We start from the raw sequence: 26,316 nt of genomic DNA on the forward strand, positions 1-26,316 counted from the left end.
TATAAGGAAGTAAGAGACCTATTGGTGTAAGACGCACAAGAAATCTTTTATGTACCATCTCCCATGAGGTCAATGAAGCAAAATGCCTTTTCAGCCGGAGTGATTGTAAATTACTTGTGGGAGATTAGTTCCAGCCAATGGTCTGCCAGGCAATTGATGGCTTATTACAGAGATAAACACAGATTTTCCTTTTTTTATTTCATTTTATCATTTCTTTATTAGTTTTTCATATGGCTGACAAGGCACATGGCGCAGCGGTTAGCACTTCGGCCTCACAGCACGTTTCTATGTGGAGTTTGCATGTTGTCCCCTGTGTCTGCAAGGTTTTCCTCCCACAGCTCAAAAATATGCTGGTAAATTGGAAAATTGCCCTGAATGAAGTGAATGGTTGTTTGTCTATATGTAGGGCCCTGTGATTGACTGGCGACCAGTCGGCAGCTGACAGCTGGGATAGGGTCCAGCATCCCCCGCGACCCTGAGTGCAGGATAAGCGGCAGAAGATGGATGGATTGAGCATTTGTATGTGTATCTGCAAAAAGTTATAGTTGCTTCATTTGCCCTCGGGAGCATTTATTTAACTTTTTTTTCCTACAATTAACATATCTAAATCCATAGATAAGGCTTGTTGAAGGGAAAAAAACAACTGAAAGAGCAATATTCATGATCACTGAATGTTGCTTAGTGCAATTCAATCATTTACATGTTTTCACATGTTATTTGCAGATGTGAAAACCCCTCTGTAATAGACATCACAAGTGATGATTCACAAAGTTGTACCTGGTCCGTTTTTCTCAATTGCTTCACGAGTCAAACTTTGATGCTCTTCATCAGGACCCAACACTCCATGACATCAGACCTATATTTTTTTCTGAGCAAATAAAGATAAGCAGAGATGCTTTGTAGCCTCCTCATGCAAGAGGAATACAACATGCAAATCTGACCCCATTCCTTAACTAACAGAATTGTCATATGCATGGCCTTCACATGCATTATCAAATGTAACAAATGAGATGAGAGACAACAGTGAAAATGAGTGGAAACATACACTGGTTCATATGAAATATTCTCATTTTTAATTATTTAATCAAGAAGTAAAACCATACCCTAAAAATACAGTGTTATCACTAGGGCACTCAATAGACTACAAAGTTGGAAAAAGTATTGCAACTAAGGTCTTTCAAATCATATTCTGGCCCAAGGCGCCGCCAGGTGGCTGTCAATCGCTCATGGTTCATCCATGATTTGGTTAAATGCAAAGAGGAATTCCATGCAAGGGATTAAAAAGTATAATAAATTGAATAAGAATATTACAAAGTACAAATACATGCAAGTGAATATAGGAAAACAGTCAAAAATCAGATAGTACAGTATTTTTAGTATCAAAGGATTGACTCTTTGACAGAAATAATTTTTGAGAAAATATTAATGACAAAGTAAAGGAGTAGATAAGCCAATACTTTTTTCCCCCCAAACTTCAGGCTTTTAGATTATTTACAGTGTCATAAAATGCAAAAACTGACTTGTATTGACTTGTCAGACATCTTACACAACTAAAACTAACTCCAGGTAATAAGCTAATATCCCAACATCATTTCCACCATGCGTTATTCAAGTTACCACCTGTCTTTTTCTCCATTTTTCTCTATTCAGTGCCATTTCTAAGTTTATATAAAAGCACTTTGCATAAATTACTACTGTGATACAATTTACATACATGTACTTATGGCTCATTGCTCAGTTATTGTGAGATTTTCACATCTCTACAATGGGATGTGCAGTACATGAAAAAGCAGGTTGTCGTTTAATGTAAACTTTCTAGAAACAGCATTAGTATCCATTTCAGTTCACATTGGACCATTTGAAATATTATTTTAAAAGTACATTTTCAAAAACCCTCCTTCAAATTTCAGATGGCCCAAGGAAAGAGATAAGTCTGGACCTCAGGTTAGGTATCTGATAAGTTTTCACCATATTAATCAGGTTTGGAACGCCATGTGGCAATGACGAAAGGTCTAGGAAGAGTTTTTCCCCCTTTTTTCCATACATATAGGGTAATATATAGGGTTCGAAATATTTTCCGTATGGTTGTGAGTTGGGTCAAAGAAACCAATGAAATACTTGCCTTTATTACTGCTGAAGTTATGTGTAGACACATGATATAGTCCTTCCTGACCACGAAAACTTTACGGACAGTGAAAGAAATCCATCAGTTAAGAACTTTCAGAAACGACAGCCACTACAACTCATTATCATACATCTGCTGCATAATATTCTCCCCCTTCACCCCAGATCAACCTCATTTCAGATGTTTAAAAATGCAAAAACTCCAGGTTACAGATTGAGAAAAAATGTGGAAGTAAAAAATAAGTTGCTGATGGTTGAGAAAATTGAAGTGAAATCCCCATGTAAAAAAAAATAAATAAAAAAAATCATTTAATATCCTTTCTGTTCAAGATATCTGGACGCTTCAAGGATTTTCAGGGCCAAAATATGATGAAACCGTTTCTATCAGATTGTCTGTTCGTCATGGACTTTTACTATACAACAGATGAAGTTCCACAGCCTCGAGTTTTATGCTGGTATCATTGTTAATTACAAGGAATGAATACAATACTTTTTTCCAGCCTATACAACTCAAGTTGCAGACATATACAGTCACAAGATATGAGTCATTTAACTTGGTATGGCTATCTGTTGAGATGATGAGATGAGATGAAAACAACTTTATTTATCCCGAACGAAATTGTTGTGCCAGAGTTTCAAGTAAAAACATAACAGTAATAGATAATAGTAGGAGGGAGGAAGAATAAGAAATACAATGAAATATAAATGGTCTTAACTGTTAACTGTTAACTACAAAGATTTGAACATTCCCTGCCGCTGAGGGAAGATGTCCTATGTTTATACAGACTGACTGGCTCATATGTAAATATTCTTCATAAATATGTGACGCAAGATTGTGTCTATCCCTCACAAGGGTGTCCATTTCACTTGTTCTTAAGATATCTCTGCTATTGTTACTGCACATCCTGTTACATCCATTGGCCTTTTTAAATGGTGGTTTTTAAGTTCTGGTCCATATCTAAAAGGTGTTCCCTCTAAGTTGTGCACAAAAAAGAAACTGATCTGGCGCAGTGAGCGCCCTGCAAATGAATTATATATCCAACATTTTTTTTCTGTATCATTTTGCTGCGTAGCTCTTTGAGTGACAGGTGTCCAGCCAATCACACGTTACGATGCAACGCGCTACGCAGCCAATCGCGGCATTGACGGTACTTGCGCACGTGCTCTGCCCATACACGCTAAATAACAATAACAACAGTGTGGCGGAGTGAAGTGACGCTAATGCTAACATGCTAACCCCTTATCATGGCGAAACGAGCCAAACCAAAGTAAAAAAAAAAAGCGGTTCTTTTAAGTTGGAATGACTGTCGGAGTATGTGCAAATAGAGGAACAAGCGGTGAAACTGGGTGAGATTTTATCTTTTTCGAGTGAGAAAGGTCTTCTCTGCAAAACATGCAGTGAAGCCAAAGTAGTTTTCTAATGGAAAAATATGGACTAAATGGAGACTATGATCCCAGGTGTGATACTGGTGTGTGTCCACAGCGTGCACATCTAATGTTGCTCACAGTGGGCCTCAGGGAGGTTTTCTGTGTGCCCAGACATGAAAAATTAGAGGAAACATTGGTTGTGGGTACAGTCTCCATGGCCTAGGTTTAGTTAAACATATCTGAGTCTATCTCTGACGTACAGAGAGGCAAAGCACAGTCCATAAATATAACTTTGCCTGCTGATGTCATTTACTCCCATACATATGCCCGAGGTGCAGTATGATGCATTTTTTCCGTGAGACAACTTAGTGTTAACAAGGGAGTGTTTGTATAAAGGGGTTGGGTTTGCAAGTTGGAAAGAGTGAAGTATGCTTATAGACCAGAGGAAAGGGAAGATGGAGGAGTTTCCGTGGAATACTATTCATCAAAATACCATTTAAACTGTCTCAAAGCAAAATTAGGAATGGGGAACATTGTTAGGCAAAATATCAGGGTCTGAAAAGATATGCAAGTGAGGAATGCATTTTAATGCATGTTTATAGTATTCTATAAGCTCTTGTGATTTTGCTGAACAAATGAAACTGAAAGGTTTGACACAGAACATATACATTACAATGATAAGACTGGGTTAGAATTATACATTATTTTACTCTGCTGGACACAAACAGAAAAAATGGAATTCTAGTCTTTTTCAGGTTTGTTTTGCAGGCTTCATGAAATTGACTTTTCTGCTGTGGTCCAATTATAATTTTTAGAACCTTTGTGGTGTGTTTGCAAAAGCTTTGTCAGATTACTGTTTCAATATACCCAAATATATATTGGCTTTCCCCGAGTAATGCCTTTGAATGTTAATTCATGAATGGAAATACTTTTTGTACTATGCTAAGGAAGTAGCATTCATATGTTGAGGGAAAGAGTCATAACTAACTTAATTTTTTAGATGCATAGGTACATTTTGGCTGGACTCACAAACCCGAATGAGTTCATGATTGTCTCAGTAACTTCTTTCCACTTACACATTTCCCTTTGAAAAGGTTGCAATTGTGACTGAAAGTAAGGTGCAATTTTTAAAGTAACTCATAAGGGTTGACCAACTCATAACACACGTTGATATATTCTTCTGATTTACTCTACCATATTTATCTATTCACTGATGACTTATTTTCCTAGAAAGCTAATGGTAATTCTATCCACAATATTTCTTAAGCTTTACAATATGCCTATAGCTGATTGCATTTAACATTTACTGTTTTTAACATTTTTGTGTCTCTCCAAGCATTTGCAGTAGGTAAGTCACATTTCATCCCGGTTTTACATGTCTTGGCTTCCTAGCTGAATAAAAGTCTTTTGCAATGCATGGTGTGTTGCACAGAAATATGACTTCTTGCCAATATGCAAAGTTTGTGTAAATTTCAATTAATATATAAAATACGTCCTTTAAAAGTGCATTCCCCAATATCAAAATAAATTCCCTATATATGCAATGCATAGTTAGGCAGATGATTAAATAAAACAATTGCTTTTCTATTTTTTGAGCGGTGGATCATGAAAAAGAATGTCGACAAACCCATGTACCTGCAATTCTCTGATGACAGCAAAAATAATAAAAGTACAAAGAAAAAATATGGGAATGAAATATTCCCTTCTCTCCCCTTCAACTTCACACTGGACACTGGTGTCTTAATGTGTAATGAAAACACGAAATGTTAAAACACAGTAGTTATTAAGTTTACAATGGCTGCTTATTGGAAACTTAAAGAAATGTGTGTGTTTTTCTACCATATGAAACTCAATTAAATACAGTTGTACCAAATGATGTGTAAAAAACAATAACACAATTTGATTAATTTGAAAACTGATAATTGGTAAGTTGGCTTCTGCAGCCACAGGTAAACTGATGTAGATTCTAGATTTAATCCTGAATACTTCATTATTTTAGTAATACTTTAATTTTATGGCTCAACTGAGCAATTTTTGCAATTGCAGTGATAAAACTACTCAACAAAACATTTTAAAGAAAAACAGACCAAAATAAATCACTTGTCAAACAGCACTTTTTTCTTTCATGAATGCTCAAAAATTATGACACTGGTTTCTGAACATTTTTGTCCCGATACCTCCAGTTACAACTCTTTGATTGCACCTTAGATAGAGTTGGTGATTCATCTTTTCACAGAAGTCATATGGTCTTGATTTGATCTTCACCTTCTTTCGACTGTCATAACCATCATCATCACTATTATTATTAGTATTAGTGGGAGTAGAAGTAGTATTATCAATGATTCATTCATCCATTCATCCATCTATTGATTCATTCAATCATTATTTATACTCCTTATCCTGCAGTCAGTGTTGCAGGGCTGGAGCCTATCCAAGCTATCAGTAGGTAAGAGGCGGGGTACACCCTGGATCAATCACAGGACCACATATAGAGATGTACGTTATATCCAATCACTTCCATCACATGTTTAGGTAATTTTGGGTCTCCTGTTGGGTCTCTTGCATATTTTGTGGGAGAAACCCTGAAAACCTGGAGGAAACCCATACAGACACAATGAGAACATGCAAACTCCACACAGAGGGGCCTCCTGTTGCAATCGAATCAGGGACCTTTTTGATGTAAAGGTGTCATTACCATACTTATAGATTTTGCAAGAAAGTCTACCAATACAATAATGAACTGACTACCAATACCAGAACTCTGAGCATGATGATGTCTTTCCACAATACACCATTCACTCTGGGAGGTAGACCATTGAGTACTGATCTCGCTTTGCAATGGAGGTTTTATTTTGCAGGACAAGCTTGGAAAAGTTAAGGCCACCAAATACAGTTTCTGACTTGTAACATAAAGCAGAAGAGACAAACCCCAATTTCTCCATGGGAATCGTTCTGTCTGAGCTATAATGAGTAGAGCCTGTTTTCCCAGAAGCAAGAAAATCAACTTAGTGCCAGAGTACACAAAGGCACAAGGATGATGATTCTTCAGAGACTTTTCTGCTTAATTGGGCTCTGCAATGTCATATTCTTTGAGAAATTGAGCCCTGAAGCTAAATTCATTTGAAGCCAAAAATTATCTGATTATTCCAGAGTTTGTGTTAAGAAATGTGTTAAATGCTCAGTATTAAATGGACGTATTTGTCTCTCATTGGAAAGGAAGTTTGATGCTGTTTTAAAGCTGCTCAAGGCAATTGACTGATGTGACTCGAGTGGAAACTGTGTTTGAGGTTCACAGTAAGGTAATGTAGAAATTATTATTTCAAATAATTCCTAGTCTTGTTTAATCATGTATTTTTATTCATTAATGAAATAAAAATGAACAGGAATCTTGTCAAGCTAAACATTACACGGGATTCATGAACTGTACTGCCGCTGATATTTTTGGGTACAGTGAAAGTGAAATTTGTGGAGTGCGGCAATCTTTCAATATTCTAAACATTACTTTAATTTTGGATCCAGCATGAGCCTCTCAAAAGTGATCCTAATTATTCGAGCAATTTAATTCAATGAATAAATATAACTAAAATGTTTCTGTATTATTTGACTGAAAAAGTACCAGTTGATATTCACAAAGGTCTGATATTACGCAGAGTTTAGCTCAAATACATCACCACAGATATTGTTTCTCAACTGAACAAATGAATTCGAACACAAATACTTGACTGTTAAACATAATGGTTAAAAACAAAACAAAAACGCAACTTATAAATATGAGTGCATTTGGACATATTTCTCATGGGTCTGTTTATTAAGGAACAGATAGGAATAATGAACACTCTCAAGCCCAAAAATAACCTCCAGTATGAACATCGGATGCGAACTGTACAGTGTGAGGAAACAACAGGAGATTTCAAAAATAATGAATGGAAATTCTTTCAGCAGGCTGTGTTACTTGATGCAGAGGTTAAATGATTTTTACTTGTTAAAAAAAGGAGACAATTGCGGCTGGTTGTCAAAAGTAAGCAGAACTATAGCTTACGGAACTGTGAACGGTCTTTAGATTGGCACTCTCCCCAAAATACAGACACAATTAATTTTACTGAATTTCACAAGGGAGCTCCAAGAACCAGGTGCTCAAGTAACAGCGTACTACATCCCTCCTCTTTACCTTTCTCGCTCTCTCACTTACCCACATAGCAAACATAGACACACACACACACACACAAATAAACAAACACACTTAGATGCAATATATTTGCAGACATTTTAAGGTTTTATCAAGCATATTGCTTCTTCTATGTACCAAAAATGTTTAAACCTTATCAAAACTGTAAACAGTGTCTTGAAACCAATCATTTTGCATGAAGTCCTTCCTCTTTCATTTGGACTCACTCGAGTACAAAATGACAGAAGCTTCTGCATCAGTTCCTCAACTAGACCTTGATGACGCATATCAGAGACTGGGCTACTACACCATGGCCAGGGCCACCCTGTCAGGTGTCATTGGTCCCGTCTTGACCGAAATCCACAAGTCTTCGTTGTTGACAGTGTTTTTTTTTTTCTTTGTTTCTGACCTTGGGGTTGCCATGGTGTCCCTGCAGCAGCAGCAGCAACAGCAACAGCGATTGTTGGCATGGCGACAGCAGCAGCAGTGGCAGCACACCACCAAAGTAGTGAGGAGGACCAGCAGGGGAAGAGCCACAAGTACGATGAGGCAGACAGTGTTGTAGATGCCCTGGTTGTGTTTCTCTGTTATCAAACTCCAAAGCTGCTGAAAAAAATCCCTGATACTGTCAGTTCCCCCATCCATGACTTCTGGATATGAAACTGTGGCGCCTTTTAATTGAGTCTGTGACAAATTTCAATTAATCCTCCTGCACGTTATTGAGTTTATATGAAAAAAAAAGGGCACAAAATAATGAACATATAATATTAATGGGATTCAAATGACTTTTTATGTAAATTAGGTGAGAGTTTAAAAGTGTAAGATATGAAATTTCCGTCTCAGTTCGGCTTCAGTGTTCAACAAAACATCCATCCAGCCAGCTGCTCTAACTCTTGTCTTTAACTTACGGAGGTTAGTTGCAGCAATTGATGAGTTTGGAATCTTGGTACATTGTTTATACATTACGTATAAACACTGGCAGCGTTGAGGGCCCCTTCATGTATGTCTTTTCCCCCTTTTAAAAGTGATACACGGCCAATACATGTGTGTCCAAATTCGAGAGCAAGACAGATAATTTGTTTTGATGAATAGGATCTTCATGTAGAAAATAAAAAAAAAAAAAGAAAATATCCTCCAGTCCCTTGTGATGTTGCTTCTCCTTCCTCAATTTATCGTCCTAGCCTTTCTCTCCTGCTTTACTTATTCCGTTTTCCTGGAGGTGGTTCAGTTTGGATAGGTCTATGGAGGGAAAAAAAGAAACAAGAATTAAGTATAGAGAGAAATTTGGGTTTCAGCTTGTCTCACTCCCTTATTACCTTCTATTCTATATCTTTTGGTCTGTCTTAAGCATCTCTACTCCTGGTGTTGTCAGCGTCAGCTACACATTTTCAGCTCCCCCCTCATTAATACTGCAGAGGAGTCATTTGGGATTCAGGGCAGATCTCTGTAAGAGCCCCACTGAGGGAGACAGGCGCGAAGGAGAGAAAGACAAAAAAAGAGGGGAAGATTGTGTCTGAGGGAGTGATAGAGGTAACCAATCTTTCTAAGAGTCCCACTGAGACTGAGGGTTAGACAGAATGTCGAACAAAAAAGAGAGAGGGTATCGGGCAGGCGAGAGAGAGGGTGCTGCATGAGATTCATCTGAATACATCCTTTAAATGGTCCCCTTTGGAGATGATGGCAGCTGGCCTTACTTTTCATACATTTCCAAGTGATTGATTATCTTGAGCCTTGAAATGAAATCTTCAGAAAATATCCTACAAAAAGGAAATACAAGGTGGTGTATATGGGCGGGAAAGGTGGAAAAGAAAAATAAACAAACTTAGTCTTAAATCAAAGTGTTTTTCTAATTTTCTTCAAGAAATAGCTTCTATTAAGGCTAAGGCCTTGAGGCAACATCCCTATTTAAGCAATGCTAGACAACTGTATACTTTCAATGTTTTCAAACAGTATTCGACTGAAGTTTGCCCTTGGTTGCTATAGCTAACATCTACAGAGCTACTCTATTGTGTATTCAAGACACAGGAGGGAGAAAGGATTTTTGAAAATTTGGTGGCTTATTAGGCAGAAAGAGAGAGAGAGAGATAGATAGAGAGTGCGTGCGAGAGAGAGAGAGAGAGAGATGATGCATCTGCAGTGGAAGCGTAAATAGATTTTGCATGACTGCTGCTGTGCATTGTGTCAGAGATAAGACTCTGGTTTTGACACTTATCATCCTGTTCATTTTCTCAAACGGAAGCTGAACTGTTCTTGCAAAGTCCCATGCAGGAAAGAACAAAAAACGAAAGTAAATCCACTCCAGAGACTTCTACCCTCTATAATTCTTATGTATCAGCCATGTTACTTGAAGATCTGCCTTTTTAGGTCTTTTACATACGTGTGCATAAATGTCAGGTTTCAACAAGATCATCTTTTAACCTCATATTACATCAGCTGTTGTTTCTCAGCAGGTGATCACCTCCAACCTACTCAGCGCGTTTCTGCTTTTTAAGCTTTTTAAAAGGGATCCCGGTTACCAAGTTGTTCTTGTATTTGATAAATATATGTACTAGCTAACATCTCAACATCTCTTAGTTGGCACAAAATTGTCACTTGTAGGAAGCCCTTGTTGTTTACATCACAATGCTGTCTGGATAGTGACATAATGAGGTTGAACTGGGCTCGGTCCCATTGATTTTACTGAATGAAAAAAGCATGTCATCTGTGCAGCCTCTCCCATTTTAACCTGAGTGAGATGTTAGTGAGGATGTAAACGCTGAAGACAGAAGTCAAAATGAGGTTCAAAATGAAGGTGAACAAAGGAGCGAAGAGGCACGAGTCGGCAAAAGTCAGCAGAAGTCACTGGTGAGCTATGCTAACACAGAGGGAGCATTTGTCGTAGAGAGCTCAACTTTTGGTCATCCGCTGTTTACTGTCGAGTTTGGACTGCTGTGCTGATCGACTGGGTGACTCATCGTCATCTTCCTCCGTGATCGTGCCGGTTCATCCTCGCAGGAGAACATTCAGTGGTGTTTCTTTGAGCAGGCTTCCCTTTTTTCCCGAGGACCTTTTGTTTGCTTGTGAAAGAAAACTGTAGGCACGGCCTTCGGCTTGAGTGTCCGTTTAAAACTAGCAGCACCTGTGAACTCTTTCAGCAGCTGCTAAATGCATTAAATGCATCTGGAGAGAAACAGCGAGAACACCGCCATGGATCCTGAGGAAGTTGTACATGTCCACAAGCAATTTACCTCTTAAACAGTATCGGAAAGCCAAAGTTAACGCAAGCAACCTGTATATGTCATCAACCCAGCTTGCAATGTGCTCATAAAACAATGGCTGCTGCAGTAGGTTAAAATAGGTGTTATATATTGTGATTTTTAAGGAAACAACAATTCCTTGTGCTTTTTTTTGTAACAACACATTCTAGTATGAGATAATGATTAAGGCATATTTACAGTATGCCAATTAGTCTGGAGTTCACTTTAAGGCACGTTTGATCGTTTGACTTTAGTTAGCAACACCTTCAAATTGAGAGGATTGTCAGTATGCCTGATTCATTAAACTGCAGGTCTACAGATGATTTAAAAAAAAAAACAGGGAATGGAAGAGGATTGTGATGAGCCCATTCATATGAAACGAGTAGCCTTGATACAGAAAGGATAAGTAAGTTGTGATTAGCATAGTCAGAATCTAAACAACCATATCAACTTATTTACTTGATTTACTTGTACAATTCTCACCTGCAACACTGAGAAAGTGACCGGAGATGTTTGCTCTGTTTGCCCTAAGGTGACTGTGGGAAATAGTAATGGTACACAGCAAATATTCCAAATGAAAATCACTGTAAAATGAAAAAAAGCTATTTTGTTTTGCATTAGAAAATATTCATAATATAAAATAACAATGCTTTGTTTTTCCATTGAGGTCCCAGGGTTAAATATTCTCCTGGACTGCATAATTTGTCATTCAAGACTCCGAAGGTTCTTTCACATGACACTGCGCTCTTCTGGAGCCATTTGTACAGGAAAAGGCCATTTCAGGGGCATACAAAGCCAGGAAGGGGCTGAGAAAAATGTTATGATTGCACTCACTTGGCCCTGCTGCTTTTAATGGAACATGTGTGACCTAAAAGACTTAAAGTTGTGACAGAAGGCAGGGAAGGAATGTTTAATGACTTGCCCCAAGCACACTGCGAGTACAAACCCATCATCTGACCATATTGATACATTACTTGTAAATAAGCACTTTAACTTAACTCGTCAAGTAACTCATTCTAAATTTAGTCTCATGTTATCTCCCGACATTTATTTATAGTATTAAATATTATGTGTTTTGTAGAAGCCGCAGAGGTTCTATCTAAGTGAATGGCATTCCAACTGCAGATGAGTTATATTCCTCTTAGAGGTGCTCAAAAGCAACATTCATTTCCATGAATATAGCAAAATATGTACTGACTTAATCAGAATAAGACACAGATTTGTTCAGACCGCTACAATAATATGTACATCTGAATTGTAAAGAAGTGAAATGTTTATTTCAATATTGACTTGTAGTAAGTAGTCATAATCAACATTCTTAAACCAAAAATAAACTTGTTTTGGTGTTGCCATTAAGAATGTATTTACAGAGTAAAGAGAAATAAGTGTAAGCTTAGAAATAAGCTTTTTAAAACGCTATTTACCCAGTAACTAACTCACAGGGGAGAATGTTTTCCGTGAAGGTTCAGTGAACAGACCAGTGTAAATGCATTCTCTGTGGTTGATGTAACACATGTAGCCAGTAAACTTGTTCTTATCTTCCCCAAATTACATTTGAAAGAATTTTGTTCAAAACCTGCTGTTACCGAGTGGCTCTGACACTTTGCCAAAAACACTGGTAGACACTGATCTTATTTCTGCAGCCTGTCAAACATCTTGTCAACCGCCGGTATATTTTAACAGGCTGTGTTAGCAACAATTCTCCCTTTGTTTTCTCAGACTCACACAGCGAAAGAAGATCAACAGTTTATATAAATGCTCACCAGAGTATTTGAAGTTATTGGCGCTCAACGTCTTTCAAAGCAGAACCGTATCCCACGAGCATGTGTAAGGAGGGAGGTCAAGTCTAATCCAGTAAACCGCCAAAACTTCTGTTGTGCCTGTTTTGGCATCTGTCTTCTGCTTAGTTTAGGTCCCAGACACCATGACAAGTCGTCACTTTCTGTTCCTATTTCCTTCTCAATTCTTGTTTCCTGTCCTCTCCTTTGCGTTCTTCTTCTTTTTCTTCTCTCCCACTCTTAGCGTGTGTGTTTCGGTCATAACGTCACCTCACCCTGCCCACTTTGTGCAAGAATGGGCCCTCTGTCTGCTCCTCTGCGTTTCCTGTGTGGATGTTTGTGGTTGTTTTACTGTACTTACTCATAACCAGTTGGTGATGTCAGCCAGACACAGATAATTCTACAAAAAGGCATAATTTAGTTATTGTAATACATTATGAATGTCATGACAAAAAAAAAGAAAAAAAGAGATGAAAACATTTCTTTACAGAATTTGATGCTTCTTCTGTAAAAAAACTTCCATCTTTCAATGTCCGAGTTGTAAAATTACAATGACAAGTGGAAATGAAATCGGCAAAGTGGGAATGCTGTCAAGGGCCATAAGGTGAGACAGTGAGATACAAATATGAGCAAGAGTAAGGTCATGTGCAGTGTGCATTGGTAAAAAAAAAAACTTTAAACACACACAATGCCTGTGGCACTGTTGTCGATCCCCTTTCAGCTCAGTCAAGCAAAAGAGGATTTTCATTCAAGTGAGGAAAAAAAGAGAAAATATGTTACATTAAATGGAACTCAATCTAGTCTCTTGAAACAGGGAAATTACTAGTGAATGTGCATTGACTCGAATACAGTGTGCCCTCAGTTAGTGTATGGTGTGTGCCCAGAGACATACAGTCTAGCTAATGCATTAACTCAGAAACTAGTTTGTGCAGGCTTCGGAGTCAGGTCACATGCAAAATGATAGATATCATTGAAAATATATTTTAAATCCTAACCATTCATGACTGTTTTAGCAAAAAAGTGAACTATTGTCAATATTTGAAAAAAAAAAAAAGGATTCAGAGACAATGACAGTGAAGCTGCTGTGCATAAAACTTTGAACTCAATAAACCGGAAAAGTCACGTCCTCGCTACCTGCCTGGCTGAACACCACGTTTTCATAGCTGTGAGACATGCTTGAACGAAAACTGATGGGACAAGCCATGCCATGTCTGCCGGAGTGGCTGAGCCATCCAAGGCATACTGCATCCACCCTCCCACCCTCCCTCACATACATATACCACATTCACACATACACTCAACCAGCTCAGATGATCTGTCCATAAAAAAATGAAGTAATATCAAAGCTTCCGAACAGACATCTCACTGTCTAGTTTTGCTGAGCATGGTTGTTGAAGAATCTTGTGCAGCACTGCATTTGTTGATTAAAATACTCTTTTAACCTAGTTTATATGAAAATGATCCCACTACGGAGGAATTTTCAGTTTTTGGTGGCTTTAGTATTGACATTAGTGCTGCAAAAGGCCTAATCAGATATATCTTTATTTGAAAGGTGGCTATATTTGGCAATGAAAGTAGATTTTAATGTTTGCCTATTCTTGACAGAAGGCCATTTTCTCTTTTCTTCTGATATTGTAAGGAACCTATTGTAGGTCTTGCCCTCGAAGGACATGCTTGGCACATACTACGGTGACCTTTGAATCTGGAGTGTTTGTTATTGAAACCTTGATCTCAGTTTATATTACATTGACCCCTAACTACAATGGCCATAGCTGTCATCTAGCCTATAGGGACCACATGCTTCGATTATAAGGGAAAAACTCAAGTTCACACAATGTAATCCTCTATTGAGCTGGGGTCTCTTGCTAAGCAAATTGCAGGAAAAAAAAAGTAATCTCTTGCTGGATCACTGATTATACAGTCATCATTGTAAAATGAGTGAATGTTACATTATCAGCAGTATAAAACAAAGCAAATGGACATTAAGAATCATTTCAGTCTCCTGTTTCTGTCAATGACACACTCTTACTGGCACAAATGTGGTGTATTATGACTTAATGCATTGTGCACTGTGAGTATTTGAATATGATGATCAAAAGTGACGGTAGCTGTTGTGGAATCTGACAAGTGCCTAGAATAGGTTGCTAATAAAACCAGCTCTCCAGAGATGATTCTTAACTGTGATTCAGTCATTTGTTTGGAACCAGCTCGGCTAAAACATGCAGAGAGGAAGTTGCTGGGAAACATGAACTCAAATTAAGCAACATGTTTCAGTACTGAATATAAACAGAAACTGTTAACTTAAGAACTAGACCAAATTCTCAAGTCATCATCTTTAAAAGACAGACTTTGACTGGTGTTTCTTATGAAGCAAAGTTTTGTCCTGATCTCATGTTTTGACCTTATGTGGTCATGAAATGCATTCACTTCCCTTTTTTTGTCTATTTGCTGTCTCTATGTCAAGTACACAACACGGCACCATTTGAGTTAAACGGGACAAATCACCTATGAAAAAAAAAAGTACCAAGGGGAAAAAAATTATTCTATTAACCACTTTCATCAATTTTCACACTAGCATGATGATAAGTCTTTTACTCGGATTAATGTCATCACTGCATCTTATTTTTACTGCACTGTACCTGTTCCCAGTTTATCATCTTGAGGTTTATTCACTTTTCTTGGTCATAATTATTAATCAGTGTATCTGGTTGATGAAACACATGAACTATAATAGAAGTTTCTAAAGTGAAATTTGAGTTGTGTGCTTACAGCAGAGGAGGAAACATGTTTGCATGTCATCAAAACCATGTTTTTACTCAATAAAGAAATAACCCCCCTCTCTTTCTCCTTCTTTTTCTCTTTCCCTCTCTCCATATACACATACATATCTTCTCTTTCTTTCTCTTTCTATTTCTCTCTGTCTCCTCTATTGCTCTCTCTCTCTCTCTCTCTCTCTCTCTCTCTCTCTGTATCCATATACATAAACATACTGAATGAAATATGTTAAAATTACATTTTTTACAACCTGTTTTTTTGTACATGACAATGACATGTAACAAGACTAGCAATATTCAATAAGTAAGCTGCATTTTCTGCAATTTTCTCCACATTCATTATGTTACTAACTGAATTGTATGTGTGTGTTTGTAAGAGAGTTACACAAATCATGCCCCACAGCTACACACACGTAAAAAAGGGTCCTCATCATGCTTTCATTTATCAGCCCTGATACTGAAACTGCAACAATAATGAAAAAGTTTAAAAAGCAGATTTTGAAGCTCAAAATCACATCAATTCTTACCTCACATTCAGCACAACAGCAGTGTCAAAACTTCATGCCTCCCTGAACAAGCTCCCTATTCCTTCCAGGGCTCCAACATAACAAGCTCTGAGCATCAATACATGCCTGATAAAGATCAAGCTGTTCACCGACCAGTTGCCTAATTAAGTTCTGGTGTTTACAAGGCAATCACAGAGCGAGTTCTAGTGGGAGATCGAGGTTGTTCCGCCCCCTTATTCAGATGCCTGCCAGGGCCTGTTAACTTTTTGGATTCAGTGAGATGTAAAGAGACTCGTGGAGCACATGGAAAGAAAGGGATGGCCCATAATGCCACTTTTGATCAGCTTCAGCCCATCATTGATCTGTAGTGAATATTGAGAGCTGTGTGCATGTCATAAAGTGAAGAAAGGTTACTGAATTTGTTCCGCCACAAGATCTTATTCTGGTATCCTGCAGTAGCCAAAATGATCAGTGCATGACAGTACACGTATGTCTATGACAGGTCGGCAACCTTTAACACCCAAAGAGCCATTTGGACCCATTTTCCACGGAAAAGAAAACACTGGGAGTCGCAATTAATTTCTGACATCTAAAATAAAGGTACCACTGTGTACATTGCTTTTTCTTACCTTTACACTTTGTATAAACAACTATATTTTGCCCACATAGGATGGAAAGTCTTGACAAATTGATGGCGTTTTGGCAGGAATAACGGGCTCTGCGAGTGTGATTTTTATTTTGAGCGTCGAAAAATAATAAGTACAATTTTATTTTAATATTTCAAGATAACAACAATCTTCCAATTTAGAACAAAAATTAAAAAAAGGAACTAACAGAAATAAAATACACTTCAACTGAATACTTATAAGCCACTCAGAGCCGCAGTGTAGGGATGAAAGAGCAGCATGCGACCAATTTTTCCTCTAAACTGCGCAATTGCGCACTGCTCGCACACTCAGCATGCAAGAAAACCGATCCAGCACTGTGAGCGCACTGCAAATGAATTACAAATACAACAGCAATTGCATCGCATGATGCAATTGCGCTACGCAGCCAATCACAGCATTGACGTTACTTGTGCACGTGCTCTGCCCATACACGCTAAATAACAATAACAACAGTGTGGCAGAGTTAAGTGACGCTAATGCTAACATGCTAACCACAGCGAATCGAGCGGGCAGCCAAACCAAACCAAAGTAAAAAAGAAATGCGACTCTTTTAAGTTGGAATGGTTGTTTGAGTATGTGCAGATCGAAGACCAAGCGGTGAAACTGGGTGAGATTTTTTCTTTTTCGAGTGAGAAAGGTCTGTTCTGCGGAACATGCAGCAACACTAAAGTAGTGAGCGAGTTTTCTGATGGAAAAATATGGACTAAATGGAAGCTATGATCCCAGGTGTGATACTTGTTTGTGGCCACAGTGTGCACATCTGATGCTGCTCACGGTAGTCCTCAGTGTGCTCAGGGAGGTTGTTTGTATGCCCAGACATATGAAAAATTTGAGGGAACATTGATAGCCTTGGAGCATAAATAGATTTGATGTAATTTTCAGGAACACTGGTACTTGTGCATATATAGCTGCAAAAACTATCAGGAGACTAGCAATCAATAGATACATAACTGACAATCTTTCTTTTTAATCTTCCCCTGTAAATCAGCCTCTCCCTTCTTACTCTCCAATACAGCATACATGTCATTGCAGACCCTTTTTTGGCCTTTGCTACCTTTGCCTCTGTCGTGTTCTGTATCACTATTCTCCAATGCACCCAGATCACTCTCCACAGGATTTTCGCAGGACATGATCAAATGCCTTCTCCAGTTCCATAAACAGTTGTAGACTGGCTGGACAAACTCCCATGCCCCCTCAGAGACCCTGCTGAGGGTGTAGAGCTGCTCCACTGTTCCATGACAGGACGAAAACCACACTGCTCCTCCTGAATCTGAAGTTCAATGACCCGGCAGACCCTCTTCTCCAGCACAAAAGGGGGATCCCCACCCTGCTCTGCCAGTACAGCAGCACTGTCCCCGACATCCACGCAATGCGGCAGAGGCGTGTCAGCCAGGACAGCCCTACAGCATCCAGAGCCTTGAGGAACCCAGGGCGGATCTCATCCACCCCCAGGGACCTGCTACTGAAGAGCTTTTTGACTGCTTCAGCAAATTCAGCTCCAGAAATAGGTGTGTCCGCTCCAGAGCCCCCCAGTCCTGCTGGCGTTTCAACAGAGTTGAGGAGGTCTCGGAGGTATTCCTGCCAGTGATCTACAATGTTTCGAGTTGAGGTCAGCAGCAACCTGTTCCCACGGTACATAGTGTTGATGGAGCTCTGCTTCCCCCTCCTGAGCGCTGGATGGTGGATCAGAATCTCCTCGATGCCCACCGGAAGTTGTTCTCCATGGTCTTCCCAAACTTCTCCCACGCCAGAGTTTTTGCCTCGGCAACCACCGATGCTGCATGCCGCTTGGCCTGCCGGAACCTGTTAGCTGGCTCCGGAGCTGTGTGATGCCAAGTGTACATATGGACACCTTTATGTCCGAATATGGTGTTTGTTATGGACAATCTGTGACGAGCACAGAAGTCCAATAAGAAAAACACCGTTCGGGTTCAGATCAGCTGGGCCGTTCCTCCCAATCACGCCCTTCCAAGTCGCACTGTCATTGCTCGTGTGAATGTTGAAGTCTTGGTGCCTCTCACTGGGGGCAACTCCAGAATAAGAGTCCAATCCCTCTCGAGAGGCCTGGTTCCAGACACCACGCTATCTGTCGAGGTGAGTCCGACTATGTCTAGTCTGTCAGACTCACGCACCAGCTCGGGCTCCTTCCCTGCCAGAGAGGTGATATTCCATGTTCCAAGACCCAGCTTCTGCAGCCAATTAGCGGACCGCCAAGGTCCTCCACACCGGCTACCGCCCGGCTCACACTGCACCAGCCCCCCTGGCCCTTCCTGTGGGTGGTGAGCCTAGGGGAAGAGGGACCCATGTCGTTCATTCGGGCTGTGCCCAGGCGAGCCCCATGGGTACAGCCACCAGCAACTCACTGCCGAGCTCCATCCCCAGACCTGGCTCTGAGGGGGGCCCCGGTGACCCCCATCCGTGCAAGGGGAAACTGGGTCCAATGATTTTCTTCTTCATGGGAGGTCTTCTGATCCACACTTTGTCTGGTACCTGGGACCTGTTTGCCTTGGGTGACCCTTCCGAGGGCAACATAGCTCCCAGGATCACTGGGAGACGCAAACCCTTCCAGCTTCAGCTTGTAATGCAACTAATGGTTTACATTAGCAAGAAATTAATCATCATCTTAAACTCTGTAGACCTTAGATTACAAAGAGTGCATATAACCAAACAAAGAACTGAAAGAAATTTCAGGAGGCTTGGCCAAAAGCCAGCTTCTCTTCCTGAGTCATCATGATGCGGAGAGGACCATTTGGAGTTAAATCAACAGTAACAGAAAGCTGTTTTTTTGAGTATACAGCACATGCATGATGGGTAAACTAATGTTCGTAGCTTTTCAAGGAAACCCTTTCATAAAGCAGAGCAGGTTTTGACTTTGACTATGATCATAAAGGCTTGGTGAAGATCTATGGGAAATGCCAAAAAAGTAGCCTGATATGGACATTTGATAGGTTTGTCAACAAGGCACTAGAACGTTTCCTGGTTGCAAACTGTCAGTGTATAATTTAAAAATCAATTTAATATTTGGTTTTTGAGAAGACTGGGCAAAGGCAAAGGGGTTACATTTCAGTTTGTGATATGTTACAGGTCCCGTACCTTGCTTGCTGGATGGTTTCGGTGGAGTTTAACAATTTGTAATTGTACTGACAACAATTGTCCAAAATATTCTTGTATAATGTATGTATACCCCCACAAGACTCATGTAGGTTTTTTAATCCAGGAATGCCACATTGATGGATTGCCATGGCAATGGAGGCTTCCATCTTTGCCACCTTAGCACAGAGGTTTGTTGAAATGTCTTTTTCTTGAGATTAATAAGGAATGGAGATTTTATAAAAGAAAACAAATGGCCCTCAACATTTGCACTTTTTCCAGTTGTTTGCTATGATAGTTGCGATGCGTATTCACAGGTGCCGTTCTTTTTTTCATCCCCTGTCACTACTTTTTGAAATATAGTGCTGGGGAATATTTCATAATCAAAGCTGTAATAGAAGAAGACCTATCTTATGGACCTAAAAATTCAGATGCATTATCACACTTAGATTGTTTTCCTGGAGAGAAAAAATGGCAGATATCATGGACAAATTAGAAATTTTATAAGATCACCAGTACCTCTCGGTGTGACAGCCCAGCCAGCTCTCTATGAAGAGATTATTGAGTCATTTTATTTCATTTGGATTTTCCAGATATTTCATCTGAGGGATTTGGTGCACCTGGGTTGAATGTTCCCTCTGCATAAATTACATTGTAATTGCTGAGGCCTCTTTCTTTTACACTTCCATTCTTTATTATTTAGACCCTTTATAGTTTATTTGTATTTCTTATTCTCCCCCTTTTTTTTTACTGTTTATAATATTTTCTACTATTATTTATTATTATTATATTTTTCTTTTAACTCTGGCACAACAATTTCCTTCGGGAAAAATAAAGTTGTTCTTATTCTTATTCTTACTCTTAATTATCTCTGTGTTTTGGATTCAAGACCACTTACCACAGTTTTTCTCTTATTCAAGTAAGTGCACCTGGTTTCACTGACAGAGAAAGACCACGTTTGTGGTTTTGGTTTAGATATATGAATTCTTAATCATTATTTCTTGATAGTGCGGGTGGGGGGGAGCTATAGCCTACAGGGTACCAGTGGAAATTGGGCTACTGTGGGTCGAAGAAAGAGGATGAAGGGGTATTCAGAAGCAGAGAGAGAAGAGGAAAGGCAAGAGTCTGGGACTGAGAGTAGGGACTTTGAATATTGGTTTGGACCATGTTTGGACCCAAACTCTTTTTGCTTCGGTAGTAGACATGAAAACATGGGAGAGCTTTTTTGACACACATTTCTTGAATTTACAACAAAATCAAGTTGAGTATTTCATCTTCAATTTGACAATAAACTAACACATTAGAAATAATAAATAAAAACATAAATAAAAAGAATGTCAAAATAATATTTTCATGCAGTGAAATTCAGTTATGTGGGGTTGGGAGAGCTGCTTCCTAATAGAAAGTTACATAATAAGAATATTATATATTTAATTAAGTGGTATCAGAGCTAATATTGTGAGATGAACTAGATCATAACATAACATTAATAAAAATCTACGGTATAAGACTGTAATTTTAACCATTTCATTGGAATGGCCCATTAACAAATTGTGGCCCTATTCATTCATAACATTTTCCTGTTCTCTTCACCTGTGATGCGATTTTCGTTGTGAACATGCTGAGTAAACTTTAGGTGTGTGATTGCAGTATTGAAAGTCGGTTGTGGCATTGAAAATAGAAAATGGAGGGACAGAGAAGGCCACATTACATTTTGGCACAAGTTAGTGTACTCTCACCAAATCTGTTGGCAAAATAGTATTTCTGCATAGTGTTGTTTAATGAATTATTTAAGGCAACTATATCTTTCAATCATCAAGAACCTAAAAGTCCGTGAGATATCTTTTTGGTTGATTTTGTTCTGGTAAAGACAAAGTTCATCTCTCTGACCTTTGCTGCACCATTGTTCCTGTGCTGCTCATCTATCTGTGTCTAATGTATTCACAACATTTCCAACAGGCCCATTATTTACCAAGTTGTTTCTGCTGACCAGACACTTCAGTAGATAACTAATGAATAATTAGAACATGCAGTAATTGTATAAAGAATCTTAAAACTGCTGAAGTGAGAGATTTAGAGTACTTTTGTTTTTCTGATCAAATCAAATCTATGGCTTTATAATGTATCTTTTCAGTATGCAGTTCAATCATGAGCAAATTTGCTTAGACCATCTTTGCTTGAAAGATCTGTCTATGAAGAATGGGTATCATTAAGCAAAAGCATCTGTTTCTGTAGATCTTATTCTGGGCAAACAACACCATTGCATCAGAATGTACATGTGTGGGTTGGATTACCTTAAAGGTTTGAAGAAAACAGCTTCATTGTGTTTGGAGGAGATATAGGTTAAAATGCATGAATTCCAGGTAGGCAAAAATGGGTCTAGTCTATAGCTGGTAGCTATTTGGCTATTTTTAATGGGCCTTGACAGCTGCCCATGTTTTTACAGTACAGTACTAAATTATTTGATGGTGTGTGTGTGTGTGTTTGTTGCAGGATGGAAAAAATGAATTCAACCAGGAGGTAAGAAAAGTAGAATTGGAGACCAAAAGGCAAAAAAGAGCACATAATGAGCTCTGGCACCAAGAATGTAAGAATGTTATAAACCCTTCCGGCTTTGCTTCTATATCAGGCCTCAAGTGTGTAAAATCTGAAAACGTTTCGTGAAACGCCAGCAGTGTGAGGCAGTAGGGTGTTGCTTAAATATCTGTTACAATAAATTCTCATGAATACATTTAGAAAGTAACAGAAAAAATGTTAGGTTACATTCACATTATAGCACAATCAAATCTGGCGGCAACTAAGTTTATTTCCTCACCCACAGTAATGGTTTGACATGACAATAAATCCACTGTTTTGTAGTTGGGTCTGATTCCCATAAAATGTATTTTGATAGTGGGAATCACCCTGTTTGTTGTTGAAATATAGGTATGAAATTAAGCATGTGTTGTATTACAGCATTTAATTGTGTTTTTATGTCTGTCTCATTCCAGTCACAACTGTTGTATTATAAATTAGCACATTTAGCCAAAGTCCATCATAGTGTGAAGTGAGTCGACGACACTGTAGTTACAGGTTGTTTTTTGACAGGTTAATTTTTGAGGGATAAAAGCAAACTGAAGGAAAACATTTGACTCAGCAAATGGTACATTCAAGTCAGTAGGACCAGTTGAGTATTTTATTAATATGTAGAAAATGTATTAAAAAAGGAGCGATATAGTACATGTTTAAGTCAAACTAGAGCTAAATTTGACAGCAAAATCCAAGGTTATCCAACAACAAAATCTTAGTTTCAGCAAGTATTACCTCTCAACAGTCAAGATGGCATTTTGTCAATATTTACATTTTCATAGCAAGATTTCGGATAACTGTAGTTACAGTCTGTGGCTTACACAATAAATATCATATTAAAAATGTTAACCAATGAAATCAAGTATTTTAACATTCATATACCAGAGACTCTTTTTTTTAACATTGTATGTCCTGATAGTCTTTTGAAAATAAATAGTCTTGAAATAAATAGCTTTCAATAAAAAGCTTTCCTTCAGTTTAGGAAGCGGTAGGAACATCTTAATGAAAAGATGAAAAAATGGGGAAAAAAAGAATTTCATTTTCATCACTGTCCCCTTCAAAAATACAGAATATCATAATTTGATTAGTTGGGAATCAAATCACTTGTTAATGACAAATCAAGAACAGCAATATAAATAAATAAATAAATAAAATAAGACATGAAAAAAAAAATCAAATTCTTATCTAAATAATTTTCAGAATTTTTCCAAGAGAGGCTTCAGTTTCTAGAATATTGATATTCTAGAAATAAATTCCCAATGCCAAGTGATGTTTTATTTTCAAACGTTTTTTTAAAAAGTTTAAATGTTAATTCAGGTTATACATGAAGCAGTAAAGAATATGTACAAATCAAACTTTAAATAATTAGTTGACTTTGGACCCCAAACAGTTGCAATTACGAGCTAAAAATTATGGAAAAAGTTGGATTCGACCATGTGACGTAATCTCTTTGAAAGAGCTGCTTTGTGCAGACTAATAATGGATGAGAGATAGTTGGATTACATTACAAACATTCTGCTCCTCTCCTGCAAAGGGTTCAAACCATGGTTCCTTTTCTGAAAATGCAGCCAAACAAACTTAAGTACTCTATGAAATGCAAATATACAGCATTCCCTACTCTACAAGAATTCACTAAAGGAGATCGATTTTCAACCACGGGCTCTGAAACAAGTACTTGAACACTTACATATCAAGAAGACCTTTTACATATTGAAACTTTCTATTATATAAATTCATTGTTTTTTAATAACATTTTTGAGGCCCAATAGTCTACATATTCTAATATACAAACCATTTCAAAAACAATGTTTCACCAGTTAGGCAGACTGGCTATCACCACAAATAGAGTAAAAACGAATTATTTATTTTTTGGAATTTCATTGAAATTTAGTCTGCATGTAATGGTTACCAGGGAAATATTCCCACTTTCAACATCATTTTTATCTAAAGGGGGAAAGTTATAAAATAATTCAAGACTAATCATACATTATAAAGGGAAGAGTCGTTACTGTTTTCAATCCTAAAAAGAAAAGGGAAAAAGAATACAGTCATGTAACATGCCCGATTTGCTTATTCTCTTCAGTGAGGAAAAAAAAGCTGACGAAACACACAAAAAAAAAAATAAAGCTGTTTCAAGGGAATGAAAATCTTTGTATACTTGATAGTTAGGAGACCAAATGTTGCTTGCAGTTATGTTTAAATATAGATCTGATGATTGCACGAGACTGCAAAGCACTATTATTGAATTTATGAAGCTCAGCTTTAGTTAACCATTAAGAGTTGGTTTTAGCATGACAAAAAAGGGCAATAAAATAAATAAACTAAAAATAAAAGGTCTAACCAACCAGCACTGAACAATTTATGTATCAGTGTGAGGACAAAAGGCTTTCTTTGCATGCTGCAAATTATGTCTGCACTTCAAAAAGATTACATTCTCTGCCACGATTGCTGATTGTGTTGCTTCACGGAGAATCTTGATGGTGGAGTTAGAAAGAGAAGGGCACAAAAGACGGACTCGGCTTCACTCCACCAACTGTTTTGCAGTCTTTGTTGCCTTCCTCTGGTGTCTCAGGACACACCGAGCTAAAATCTGCTCGAGCCTGCCATTACCGTTTTGCACAGAATTTAGTGTTAACATTGTATAAAAGTACGCCTAGGGTTTTATTTCCATAAAGTCTGGGAAAAGTTAGAATCTATTAATGCAAGCAAAAGCTGCTTTTCACTGAGTTTGGTGAGAAAACTGGCCAGTGTCGATCCGAACAGCAGACAAGGTTTTTCTTCTGCAGATTTTTGGTTTCTTTCTATCAACACCATCTCTGCAAGCCATCAAAGCATTCTTAAAAGACCATACACACACATATATATATATATATATATATATATATATATATATATATATATATTGTGAAGGGCCAAACAATCTATTACATTGATGTTGTATGGATGACTTTAAAAAAAAAAAATCTAATTCAATAATAAATAAAAATATATTATTGTCAATTTGAGACTGCAGTTGCTTAGTGATGAATGGTGAATCCAGATGATGAGTAAAAATTATATTTCAATCTCATGTCAAACTCCAGCATTTGTCATCACTGTTTATGTGTACAATGAACAAATTAACTTCCTCGGAAAGGCCTGTATCAAATCATATTGAATAGATGTACTTGTGTCATATCAGTTACAAAAATATATATATATCTTAAAGTTAGGGATTTCAAGGGAATATACAGCGTATTTTCTTTTAATCAGGCATTTTTTATGGTTAAAATAGCGCTAGCTTATGTACTCTTCAGGGCATTTCTGAGCACATTATTTCCTCACATCCAAGGGAAAGCCAAATCTCAGAACAACAGCAAAGCTTCCTTGATCACCGTTCCTTTTTTGTACAGCAAATACAACCATTGTCATTCAAAGTATTTAATAAATTACATACAGTGTCTTCTATCCTCTGGGTAGAAGTACAGCAGGGAAAAGACAGCTAAAGCTGGACAAAGATGGACTGGGTTGAGACATTGTTTTAACCTTACTGCCATGCAGATGCTTCAAGAACAAGTATTTTAGTACATTAGTAGTGTGATAAATTGTTTTGTAAGGTAATATGAGTCATTATTTTAACCAACATCTTGTTCAGTAGCTTTTTACTTTGAAGCAAACCGATAGCGGCAAAGAATCAAACATTGTCGGAAACCAGTTTATCTGAGGCTGTGCAGGATCGGCGACAGGATTGTTTATATAGGTGCGGACCGCCTCCTCTTGCTGCTGATGCTTCGGAAGTTGAATGGCCTCATCTTCATCTCAACAAAGGGGATAGAGAACTCATGCCCTTTCCAGTGGTACCAGTTAATACCCTGTAAAAGTAAAAGAAACTGCTTGAATTTTCATTCTAAGTAAATGGGATTTATGACAGAAAATTAAATATAAGGGGAAAAAAACAGCAGAATAAACACCAATGGAAGTTCCATTTATTTTCATTGCCCTCGTTGCCACACCGTGGGCTTTACTGCCGTAGAGGAAATTTCTAAACGTGTTTTATGTT

The 26,316-nt window shown here is 38.1% G+C and overlaps 2 protein-coding genes and 1 long non-coding RNA gene across 9 annotated transcripts in view; 1 reads left to right on the forward strand and 2 right to left on the reverse strand.

Annotated features, from left to right (window-relative positions):
• Positions 1-3,319: 3,319 nt before the first annotated feature.
• On the forward strand, positions 3,320-8,227 carry LOC147218828 (uncharacterized). 2 transcript variants are annotated; one of them, XR_015108744.1, is made up of 3 exons: positions 3,320-3,471; positions 6,709-6,791; positions 8,094-8,227. It is a non-coding gene; the product is annotated as an uncharacterized LOC147218828 (long non-coding RNA). The 2 variants fall into 2 exon arrangements; XR_015108745.1 differs by having other exon boundaries at positions 6,713-6,791.
• Positions 5,954-16,104, reverse strand: kiaa0040 (KIAA0040 ortholog). 2 transcript variants are annotated; one of them, XM_086173063.1, is made up of 3 exons: positions 15,973-16,097; positions 12,657-13,071; positions 5,954-8,896 (listed from the first exon to the last, which is right to left on the reverse strand). In XM_086173063.1, exon 3 carries the CDS (start codon positions 8,300-8,302, stop codon positions 7,961-7,963), a length of 342 nt encoding a protein of 113 aa, XP_086029189.1. In that variant the 5' UTR covers positions 8,303-8,896; positions 12,657-13,071; positions 15,973-16,097; the 3' UTR covers positions 5,954-7,960. The 2 variants fall into 2 exon arrangements, with proteins under 2 accessions (XP_086029189.1, XP_086029191.1); XM_086173065.1 differs by lacking the exon at positions 12,657-13,071 and having other exon boundaries at positions 15,973-16,104.
• Positions 16,105-22,870: 6,766 nt separating this feature from the next.
• Positions 22,871-26,316, reverse strand: part of tnr (tenascin R (restrictin, janusin)) — a 156,221-nt gene continuing 152,775 nt past the window's right edge. For all 5 annotated transcript variants that reach the window (XM_086172865.1, XM_086172868.1, XM_086172864.1 and 2 more), the window contains one exon: positions 22,871-26,128. In XM_086172865.1, coding sequence (XP_086028991.1) covers positions 26,009-26,128 — 120 coding nt within the window. In that variant the 3' untranslated portion in view covers positions 22,871-26,008. The remainder of the gene's footprint in view (positions 26,129-26,316) is intronic.

Source organism: Fistularia commersonii, chromosome 25 (assembly GCF_037954325.1).
Source record: "Fistularia commersonii isolate RoL2024-O1a breed Wild chromosome 25, RoL_Fcom_v1.0, whole genome shotgun sequence".
Lineage (NCBI taxonomy): Eukaryota > Metazoa > Chordata > Actinopteri > Syngnathiformes > Fistulariidae > Fistularia > Fistularia commersonii.

Excerpts from the sequence above, each read along its gene's own strand:
- kiaa0040 (XM_086173065.1), bottom strand. The coding sequence starts at position 8,302 with ATGGATGGGGGAACTGACAGTATCAGGGATTTTTTTCAGCAGCTTTGG.